The 12,024-nt window shown below is 48.9% G+C and overlaps 1 protein-coding gene across 1 annotated transcript in view; it reads left to right on the forward strand.

Moving 5' to 3' along the window:
* Positions 1 to 9,208: 9,208 nt before the first annotated feature.
* STARD7 (StAR related lipid transfer domain containing 7) overlaps positions 9,209 to 12,024 on the forward strand; it is a 32,533-nt gene continuing 29,717 nt past the window's right edge. The window contains exons 1-2 of the mRNA XM_077262920.1: positions 9,209 to 9,520; positions 10,542 to 10,705. Coding sequence (XP_077119035.1) covers positions 9,282 to 9,520; positions 10,542 to 10,705 — 403 coding nt within the window. The 5' untranslated portion in view covers positions 9,209 to 9,281. The remainder of the gene's footprint in view (positions 9,521 to 10,541; positions 10,706 to 12,024) is intronic.

Here is a 12,024-nt window from a genome sequence, read left to right on the forward strand (position 1 = left end):
AGTCCAGGCCTTCTGGAAGTTCCTGGCGGCACGTGGTTTGTGACATTGCATATCTTGATAGGATTCAGACTCCAAACTCTGAGCTTGTTTTCAATTATTAAATTGCAGTGAAAAAAAGTGGTACACCCTAATTAGTTTAACAAAATTACTGCTCAGCAATGCCCACATTTGAGGCAAAAAAAAAAAGTTGAGCATCTTGAACAGGGTCATTCATTTTTGCACACCAGTTAAAGGGTTTATCTGGCACCATCCAGTGCTGCTGACTTCTCCATCAGAATGATGACTTTACCACCCCACACTCGCTGAGACACCTAGGTAATACCTGCCAAAGCGACAGTTTATGAATAAACCTTTTAAGAAATCGGTCTTAAGATTGAGCTGTAGGACTGGTTCAGATGTCAGTGTTTGTGCTCCTTCCCACTTGCAATAAAATCAGATAAATGCAATCCGATAAAAAAAGTCAGAATTGGCGCATCTTAGAGATGCGCCTTTTCTGGGGTGCATGAGAGCTGATGTGTTTAGCCTGAGGGGGCAATATCCATGGCCCCTTCCTAGGCTATTAATATCAGCCCGCAGCTGTCTGCATAGCCTTTGCTGGTTATTAATTATAGGGGGACCCTACGGCATTTTTTGGGGGGTCCCCCATTTTAATAGCCCGTAAAGCAGGGGTGGGGAACCTTTTTCCAGCCAGGGGCCATTTGGAAATTTCTACCATCAATCGGGGGCCACACAGAAATGATCACCTTAAAAATTACCCTGGTATATTTAGTCAAACAATTATGGTAACTCACCCTTAATGTGATGGCTGGAGCTGCTTCTCTTTGGTGCTGCTGTGATGTTAGGTGATACTGATCATGTTGCTTCTCACAGCTGCTTTTCCAGGTTTGTTTCGGCCAGGAGAGCAGTTAACTTTTCGTACTATCCTCCCCTCATTGGGGAGAGGGGATATACAGCACTGGGTAGGACAGGCATCGCCAGGGAGGCACATAGATCACCGGGGGATAGAGATCATCAGAGGAGTGGCACAAAGATCATGGTGGGAGCACAAAGATCACAGTGGGGCACATAGCTGGGGGGCACAGAGATCACATGGGAGCGCAAATATCACAGGGGGGTACATAGCAGGGGGGCACAGGGATCACAGGGGGTCACAAAGCTGGGAGCCACAGAGATAACAGGGGGGCACATAGCCAGGGGGCACAGAGATCACAGGGGGCATATAGCTAGGGGACACAGAGCTCACAGGGTGGCACAGAGATCACAGGGGGGCACAGATCACGGGTTGCACAGATCACAGGGGTTACACAGATCACAAGGGGGCACATAGATCACATAGGATATAGCTGGGAAGCACAGAGATCACAGGGGGCATATAGCTGGGTGGGCACAGATCACATGGGGCACATATCTGGGGGGCCACAGAGATCACAGGGGGGCAAATAGCTGAGGGGCACAGATCACCAGCAGACAGGCACAGAGCTGCCGGCACAGAGATCCCTGGGGAGGCAGAGAGCTGCGGGGCATAGAGATCCCTGGGGAGGCACAGAGATGCGGGGCCCAGAGATCACTCTGGACTCTCTGGCAGCAGCTCTTCTTCCGGGACAGGAGGACGGGAGCACATTAGGCGCTAACCCCGCCCACCACGATAACGTAATCATTCATGTGCAGGTAGGCAACATTTTGTAATAAACGCTGCATGCCGTGCACTTGGAAGTTAAAGGGCCTGCAGAATACGGCGGCTGCTCAAGCATTGCAGACTCCGGGGACCTGCCTGCGGGCCGCATGAAAAGGTTCCCCACCCCTCCGAAAAGGCTATGTCTAAAGTTGTGAGCTAATATTAATAGCCTGGGAAGCTCCATGGTATTACCCCCTTCCCAGGCTATAAACATCGTCCGCCAGCCATTTGTTTTCTTTCTGCTGGTTAAGAAAATTACACGGGAGCCGACTCCATTTTTTTCAGAAAAATAATCTTTTATTAATTAAATACATGTACAGTAAGCTGCACACACTGTTCTAATTGTATTTGTCACCGACATCTATATATCTACCTATTCTATATGTATTTACTGTATGTAATCCATCTATTTTATGTCGTCAGCTCCTGCTGTGATTTTACACTATACGGCTGCTGAAGTGCTGGCTTTTATTCTACCTATCTATATAATATATATATATATATATATATATATATACAGTACAGACCAAAAGTTTGGACATACCTTCTCATTTAAAGATTCTTCTGTATTTTCATGACTAAGAAAATTGTACATTCACACTGAAAGTATCAAAACTATGAATTAACACATGTGGAATGATATACTTAACAAAAAAGTGTGAAACAACTGAAATTATGTCTTATATTCTAGGTTCTTCAAAGTAGCCACCTTTTGCTTTGATGACTGCTTTGCACACTCTTGGCATTCTCTTGATGAGCTTCAAGAGGTAGTCACCGGGAATGATTTTCACTTCACAGGTGTGCAATGTCAGGTTTAAATAAGTGGGATTTCTTGCCTTATAAATGGGGTTGGGACCATTAGTTGTGTTGTGCAGAAGTCTGGTGGATATACAGCTGATAGTCCTACTGAATAGACTGTTAGCATTTGTATTATGGCAAGAAAAAAGCAGCTAAGTAAAGAAAAACGAGTGGCCATCATTACTTTAAGAAATGAAGGTCAGTCAGTCCGAAAAATTGGGAAAATTTTGAAAGTGTCTCCAAGTGCAGTGGCAAAAACCATCAAGAGCTACAAAGAAACTGGCTCACATCAGGACCGCCCCAGGAAAGGAAGACCAAGAGTCACCTCTGCTTCTGAGGATAAGTTTATCCGAGTCACCAGCCTCAGAAATCTCAGGTTAACAGCAGCTCAGATTAGAGACCACGTCAATGCCACACAGAGTTCTAGCAGCAGACACATCTCTACAACTGTTAAGAGGAGACTTTGTGCAGCAGGCCTTCATGGTAAAATAGCTGCTAGGAAACCACTGCTAAGGACAGGCAACAAGCAGAAGAGACTTGTTTGGGCTAAAAAACACAAGGAATGGACATTAGACCAGTGGAAATCTGTGCTTTGGTCTGATGAGTCAAAATTTGAGATTTTTGGTTCCAACCACCGTGTCTGTGCGACGCAGAAAAGGTGAACGGATGGACTCTACATGCCTGGTTCCCACCGTGAAGCATGGAGGAGGAGGTGTGATGGTGTGGGGGTACTTTGCTGGTTACACTGTTGGGGATTTATTCAAAATTGAAGGCATACTGAACCAGCATGGCTACCACAGCATCTTGCACCGGCATGCTATTCCATCCGGTTTGAGTTTAGTTGGACCATCATTTATTTTTCAACAGGAAAATGGCCCCAAACACACCTCCAGGCTGTGTAAGGGATATTTGACCAAGAAGGAGAGTGATGGGGTGCTACGCCAGATGACCTGGCCTCCACAGTCACCAGACCTGAACCCAATCGAGATGGTTTGGGGTGAGCTGGACTGCAGAGTGAAGGCAAAAGGGCCAACAAGTGCTAAGCATCTCTGGGAACTCCTTCAAGATTGTTGGAAGACCATTCTCAGTGACTACCTCTTGAAGCCCATCAAGAGAATGCCAAGAGTGTGCAAAGCAGTCATCAAAGCAAAAGGTGGCTACTTTGAAAAACCTAGAATATAAGACATAATTTCAGTTGTTTCACACTTTTTTGTTAAGTACCGTATTTTACGCTTTGTAAGACGCACTTTATTTCCCCCAAATTTGGGGGGGAAATGTGGGTGCATCTAACAAAGCGGATATACCGCTTACCATTACAGGCTGGGATGAGGGGGTGTCCGCCGCTGCTACCGCCCGCCGCCGCTGTCGCCCGCCGCCGCTGTCACCCGCCGCCACTGCCGGGGTTGTCCGCTGCTGCCCCGGGTGATGCTGGAGGCTCCGGTGCTGCGGGGGGCTCTGGCGACATTTTGTGAAAGACCAGAGCCCCCCGGCAGTTCGTCCATGCGTTCTAGTATGACTTAGTCCTGGAAAATGGCCACCGGAATCTCGGGAGATGAGATTTCAGCACTGAGATCTCATCTCTCGAGATTCCGGCGGCCATTTTCCCGGAGTCAGTCATACAGGAACGCATGGACGAACTGCTGGGGGCTCTGGTCTTTCACAAAATGTTGCCAGAGCCCCCCGCAGCACCGGAGACAGCCCTGGAGACAGCCCTGCAGCACTGGAGACAGCCCTGCAGCACCAGAGCCCCCTGCAGCACCAGAGCCCCCTGCAGCACCAGAGCCCCCTGCAGCACCAGAGCCCCCTGCAGCACCCCTCATCCCAGCCTGCAGCACAGCAGCCCCCATGCAGCACCGAAGCCCCCCTGCAGACCCCATCATCCCAGCCTGCAGCAATGCTCCACTCCTGCCTCCAGCAACGACCCTGGGACCCTGATCCACCGCAGCCACAACCCCTGGTAAGCAATAAGACGCATGGATTATAAGAAGCCCCCTCAATTTATTAAAAAAAGTTTTTTCCTATTTTTCTCCTCAAAATTTGGGGTGCGTCTTATAATCCGGAGCGTCTTACAAAGCGAAAAATACGGTATATAATTCCACATGTGTTAATTCATAGTTTTGATGCCTTCAGTGTGAATGTACTAATTTCATAGTCATGAAAATACAGGAAAATCTTTAAATGAGAAGGTGTGTCCAAACTTTTGGTCTTTACTGTATGTATATATATATATATATATATATATATAAAGTCCAAAATAGAAGGCAGCACTCCATTTTCCATATACTGTAACTGTGCAGAGTTTAATCAGACCACATGTCTGTGCAGCGACGTTTCGGCTCTGAATGAGCCTTTCTCAAGCCTCTGCACAGTTATATGGAAAATGGAGTGCTGCCTTCTTTTTTGGACTTTATGCATTTGAGTTAACCGGTGAACAGGTTACCTGGAGGAAATTGAACCCGGAGATAAGTTTAAAGTTTGTGCTGTTCCTTTTTTGTGAATATATATATATATATTTTGATGAATATTTCCTTTGAAAACTATGTGTAAATGACATAGAGAATTGCTCTATGTAAGACTACTTTCACATTAGTGTCGTGCACTGCACGTCGCAATGCGACGTTGCGGCGCACCGACGCATAATGTGCAAGCGCCGCACAACGGGGGCAGCGGATGCTGTTTTTCAACGCATCCGCTGCCCCATTGTGAGGTGCGGGGGTGGAGTTCCAGCCGCGCATGCGCGGTCGGAAATGCTGCAGACGACGCACCAAAAAACGTTACATGTAACGTTTTTTGGTGGCGACGGTCTGACGCAACCGTCGCACGACGGTTGCGACGTGTGGCAATGCATCGCACTGCGTCGCTAATAAAAGCCTATGGAGAAAAAACGCATCCTGCAATCACTTTTGCAGGATGCGTTTTTTCTCCAAAACGACGCATAGCGACATGCAGTGCACAACGCTAGTGTGAAAGTAGCCTAAAAGCTCATGTTAAAATCGCATTACAGTTGGATAGCAGTCACACTGCATTCGGATGTAAATCAGATGCTAGGTGTGAAAATCAGATTGTACTTGCATGAAAAACGCATGACACTTGCATTACACTCGTCCGACTTTGCAGGAATAAAATCGGACCCATTTTAAAATCGCCAGTGTGACTCCAGCCTTTTTATGAGCAAAACACGAACTGAGTTTCATCAGTGATTTTCATCACAGTTCGGTCAGAGTTTCATAAGTTTTTTTCACTAATGAGATGCAAAAAAGTTTCTCCATCTTCTCCTATCTGTCAGTGAAATATGGACAGCTCACAGACGGCATCAGAGCGTTGTCTGATTTTTTCACGGACCCTTGGACTTTTATTGCGAGTTTGATCTGATATTCACATCAATATCGGACATGTCTCCACAATTCTGCACAGACTATTCGGTCGGCAAAAAATCACTGAGAAGTGAACAGCAACACAGACTGTCACTGCTACAAATGCAATTGATGAAAAACATGGATAGCACTCGTAAGTGAAAAACTGATGCATGATTGCGTGAATGAGCCCTTAGAGACCATCTAAAACAGAAAATCTGAAAATCTGAAATTTTGATCAAAAGGAATTACCTGACACAAGGAACCAGGCATCCAAACTACTGACTAGCAGTGACAAAGACAAACCATAGGATTAGACAATAAACCAATGGGTAACAGGAGCTGGGAACTACTGGTTTTAGGGACAGGACCGCCAAACCAATGAGAGAGCAAGAGGATCAGGAGCAAGAACAGAACAGCAGGCACTAGGGAAGGGACAACCAAACCAGTGGTCACTGGGTACTGTGCTTCAAGATCAATGGCATCAATCCAAAAAGAGAAATAGTGTACCTGTCTTTTCTTAAAGAGTAAGAAAACGTTTACCACGTCCTGAGGCTCTCCGGATCGCTCGGGAGATCGCTGAGCTCACACACAGCATAGTATGGATGCTGTAGAAAGTCTATGGGCCCGATACAGCAAAGCTTTTATTCCAGTATTTCGGCATAACGGGCTTTCAAAAGTTATATAGTCTTGGCGCAACAAAAATTTTTAAACTTTTGGCCTTCTCATGCCATTTTCACGCCATCCACTTGTCAGAGCTGGGCCGTGGTGACCGCCACCTGTCAAATTCATGATGAGCGGCGGCATTCACTACTCCACAAATCTTACTCCAGCAGGGACTGGAATAAGATTCATGGTGAGACACTTACAGAGGTGTACGCCCCTCGTCTGACGATGCAGACACTTGAAGATACATGAATCAGGAATGTCTGACTCCAGCACACCTCCTCATCAAGACTGATATGAACAACGGTCTTGATGAATGGGGTGTTCTGACTTTCTATGGCATCCATCCGCTGTGTGCACTCGCTCAGGCTGCAGCTGTGCCTTCCGGTCTTCTGTGTTAAGCATGTCTCAGTGATCTTTTCAGCGATTGTTGAAGTTCTCTGGACACGCTGCCTTGATCTTCATGCAATTAAAGTGGCTGGAAAATATTTTAAAAAAATTATATATAAAAAAAAAATGTTAAATGTTTACGTACTCTAAAATCATCTTTTATCAGTCATATATAAAGTACACATAATCAGTACAAGGAAAACCACCCTGGGAATACTGTATCAGCCTGTAGATTAGACATACATAAAGACTTGTGCAAATATAATGACAGAATGAAAAAAAATCACATTTGTATGTGAGCTAGAGATAGCTACAATACCGGCTATTCACATGGCTAATAAGAGTATTAATACCAGTGAGTGAGTCAGAGTTTACCTTGGCATTGTTTCTCCCTGCCCTGCTATATATAAATGTATAACCCAAAATTATACGTAGTTAATAAACACCTCTGAACACCTAGTTACGTGTGACGGATAGGCTTCCTCTGTTTGGAGCATGGCAGAGTGCACCGTTCAGGTCAGCGGCTCAACCATGCTGCTAGGCCAAAGCGTCAATCTTCAGGAGCACACTGCCCCCATCAAGGGGCAGGCAGGGGAATGGTGTGCTCCTGAAGATTGGTCTTGAGGAAAAACTCCTTTAATAGCTGTAGACAAAACTACAGAATATATAGATATTTAGTGGGTTACTCTCAACATAGCATTTCACAGCTCCCTTGACTCCCAGGTTAATGCTTACCGAGAAGATGGTGTGCTCCTGAAGCGCTGTCTTAAAGAAGCCCTCCTTCTCCTCTCATCAAAGATTTTATCCTCTTAATATATTGCAGTCCTCATTTTATATAGCACTGTACACTTACAATTGCTCATTTTGCCTTTCTACTCAGCTAATTCCTCTCTTTTCTCTGCTCTATGTAGAAACAGGAAGTCTCTTGTCCCTGGTTTTATCATTCCACTCTTTAAAGGGAACCTGTCACCCCCAAAATAGTAGATGAGGTAAGCTCACCGGCATCAGGGGCTTATCTACAGCATTCTGTAATGCTGTAGATAAGCCCCCAATGTATCCTGAAAGATGAGAAAAAGAGGTTAGATTATATTCAACCAGGGGCGGTCCCGTCTGGGGCCTCCCATCTTTTTACGATGACGTCCTCTTCTTGTCTTCACGCTGCGGCTCTGGCGCAGGTGTACTGATTTGCCCTGTTGAGGGCAGAGCAAAGTACTGCAGTGCGCAGGCGCTGGGCCTCTCTGACCTTTCCCGCAGCGTGAAGACAAGAAGAGGACGTCATTGTAAGAAGATGGGAGGCCTCGGACCGGACTGAGACGCCCACCGCAGCGGGACCGCCCCTGGGTGAGTATAATATAACCTCTTTTTCTCATCTTTCAGGATACATCGGGGGCTTATCTACAGCATTACAAAATGCTGTAGATAAGCCCCTGATGCCGGTGGGCTTAGCTCACCTTCGATTTTGGGGGTGACAGGTTCTTTTTAACGTTTCATTCAGAAGTCTGTACACATCAGTCTGAGCTGGGACCGCAATGCACGGACTGGCCACAGCTCTCCTGACAGCCTCATAGAAGTACATAAACTGTTACACTTGGGTTGAATGACCCTCGGCCAGTCCATGTATTGCAGGCTGATCTCAGACTGACTGCTGACACTGTATGTGGGGATAAGCCTGCATGTCATTCTAATGTATCAGCACACCGGCTGTCTGCACAGGACGACTTTGGGGTCCATTTTCCTAATAGGTGCAACCCCCTTTTAAAGGGGCTATCCAACTTTCTGTAAGTTTTACTAGGATTTGTTTACCGCACCAGATCACTTTGGAAGAAGTGACTGTAATTTCTTTTAACATTTGCATTTTGAAAAAAGTAAAACAAAATATTTTTGTAGTGTTTGTCCATAATATGTTGTCACGTTTCGCTGGGAGTTTTACCCTAAATCAGCAAATATTGGGGAACCTCTGTTTTGCCCCGTAATAACTTTGGTTGACCTGGGTAGGTGTGGGAGCCCATTGCGGTCCCCTAAGGGTCGGCCCTGCGTGCACACTGTAGGTACTGTAGGGTGTATGAAGGGCACATTTGGGAGCTCTTCATGGGCATTGCCAGACACCACCACATGCAGAGCTGCCGGCACAGCAGTAGTGGTATTTTCCACGAGGAGCAGCCGGCGCTCACATGGCCGGGACCGGCACGTTTTCTGCTGCTCTCATTGCCCTTGAGGACGGCTCGGCTGTCACGCTGTGCTCGGCGGCGCTGGGGGAAGTCAGCTCATGAGTGACAGAACTTCTCACCAATCAGCGAACAAGCCTGAGAGCTAGCCACCAATGGCAGCTGCGGTAGGCGTGGCCCCGGCCTCCCGTGCTCTGGCTTGCTGCAGGCCGGCACTGGCCGCTCTGTCCCGGGATGTGGCAGCAGGTCGTGCGCGGTGTGTCGGCGGGGATCGTGGGATGGCTCCGCACCCGCCTGCCTCCACTGTGCCACTACGGGAGGGCACAGCAGCGCCACGGAGAGCGCAATGCCCGGGCTCTCATCCGGGGCCTGCGCTACAGGGGCAGGCCGGGGAGGACGGGCAGGCTGCTGGCGGCGCTCACCGGGGCCTTCCTATGGGAAGAGGAGCGTGTGCGGGAGGAAGAGATCCTCAGGTGAGGGCGGGGATGCTGACAGCCGCTACTACACACAGGCACTGCAAGTCCCAGCATGCTCTGACAGGTGGAGAGTGACAGGCCATGCTGCGACCTGTAGTCCGCTTACTGATAGGAGGAGCAGGATCTCATGCAGCCAAAATCCCATGAATGAAAACCAGAGCTGCATTCACAGTCCTGCAGGTGGCGGAGCTGAAATCTCCCAGCATTCATTGCGGGCTCTGCTGATGATTGGTGTTCTGGGATGTGTGGTCCTTACAGCCGGGCCCTATATGGGCCCTGGGGAGACTTATGCTTCATCCGTAGAATGGCGGAGCTGGCGGCTTCACTTTATCTTGGAGACCCCCCCAGTGGCGCTGAATGTTCCTGTGTGGGGGGAATTGGGAGACTCTGCTGTATATGGGGCCTTAAAGGGATAGAAAAGAGGAGCTGAACCCTTGTATAGGGCATATTTATACTCTCCCTCCCCGGCTTTTCACTGCGTCTCCGGTCTCGGTGTTTTGGCTGCAGCAGTGACATCAAATCACCACTGCAGCCAATCACTAAGATTAGCGGCGCTTCTGAAACTCGGTGATTGGCTGCAGCGGTGATGTGATGTCACCACTGCAGTTAAGTGTCCTGCTGTCTCCCACGGACGCCGGTGTCTACCAGAGGAAGTGTGAGTGCAGCTCCGGAGTATTACACTGGGACGTGCTGTGGCTCCTGCCCTCGCCCCTGTCTGGAGTTTGTACCCGTGGGCGCTGTACTTTGCCTTTGTAGCCGGTGACAGGTCTGCTGGCCGATCCCGTCCGCACGGAGGCAGACATGGAGGGCGGCTGCCACCTGCACATTCATCAATGGTGTCGCGGGCACCGCTTATCTCCATGGGGCGGACAGCAGCTGCAGAACATCTTGTCTCTGCCCATTAGCAGCCATGACGTGATGAGATGATGATCACTTGCCCGATATTGCTCCATTAATCGCCTTACATGTGCCTGTGATTTGACCTCTCCAGCTCCTCACGGATATTGATTGTCTGCAGGCCGTCGGAGGAGATGACGCGGATGCAGCTGGCGTGTCGCGTGTCTCCGGACCAGACCCCGGGGTCTGAGGACAGTGAAGAAGGCTGGGAGCTGGTGATGGAGAAGAAGGACTTCCGTCTGTGGAGGCGGCCAATCGAGGGCACGCACCTGTATCAGTACAGAGGTGAGGGGCGCCGCTTATCCCTGGACCGCTGCCATCTGTCAGCAGCCGCACAAGGATTACTGAGTCGTAGAAAATCTATCCAGTAATGGAGCCGCTCCACTCGTATTTATGGGCAGGTGCTCGCACATCTGTGATGAACAATCCCAGTGTCCGTGCCAGGTCCATAGAGCACTTGAGGGCATGTGCCTGGGGCGGCAGGGAGAAGGGGCGGCGGCGCTCTAGTAGAAAATGTCTTAATTTGCTGATTTTAGTTCAGACTCTGCTGTCACCAGATAATTGATTGTAAAGTTGGGAGGATGAGGCTGGGGGTCCTTGGCTTGTAGCTCATAGGTGGATATTGGAGTTAATCACAGAGCAGGACCGCGTCAGACATCAGCAGCCGGTGGTCTTCACAAGTGACTGCCGCCATCTTGAAGTCTTTAAAGGGAACCTGTGAGCAGAAATAATGCAATTGACCTGCAGATTAATGGCGTTATTATACTGCCCCGCGCCCGCACTTACCTGAACAGTGCAGGGAGAAAATGGACTTTATTCCCCCCCGGCAGTGTTTCGGTGTCAGTCGCGGGGGGGCGGTGCTGACGCTGGTTCAGTCCCCACTGTGAGCTAGAGAGCGGTAACTGTGTCCCCCACGATGGCTGACACTGGCTCTGCATTAGGGCCTGCTGTCAGTCAGTGCCAGTGGCGCAGTCACAGCCGCCGCTCTATATAAAGGGTTATGCCCAAAAGAACAAGTAGTCCCTAATCTATGCAGTAGGGGATAGTTCGCTGGTTGCTGGGCATCCTGAATTTGGGGATGTAGAGCCCTGTCCTGAATAGAGCTGAACTTTGAATGCATGGTCTATGGGACTGACTAGTGCAGCGCTCGGCTGTCCGTCCCATAGACAGTAAATGGATCGGAGACTGTGCACCTCCGAGGAAACCATTGTTTGTTTGTTGTTTTTTTTTCTTGTATATGCAAAAAGGACAGGTTTCCATCAGTGTGTCCATTTTTTGTTAGCTGCTGGAGCTGAACATGATCATTTTCGCTGCTCTGTTTTGGTCGCAGTCCCCGTGGCAGTCTGACCAGGGAGTCTTCACTCCTGCCATCGGCATCCTTGGCCGGACATTGTGAGCACGTCTGGGGTTAGCCCCATGATGTATGTTTGGGCTAGAAAACACCAGAGGTGTCAAGGATTCTGGGCGCCGTGGTGAGGACTGCCCTGGTCCGGCTGCCATGGTGGACTTGTTTGTACCCTGGAGTCAGAGCCGGACTGGCCATTTGGCAATTCTGGCAAATGCCAGAAGGGCCTGTCTGGTTGTGGGCTGCCTTGTCTGCTACA

Source organism: Ranitomeya variabilis, chromosome 5 (genome assembly GCF_051348905.1).
Source record: "Ranitomeya variabilis isolate aRanVar5 chromosome 5, aRanVar5.hap1, whole genome shotgun sequence".
Lineage (NCBI taxonomy): Eukaryota > Metazoa > Chordata > Amphibia > Anura > Dendrobatidae > Ranitomeya > Ranitomeya variabilis.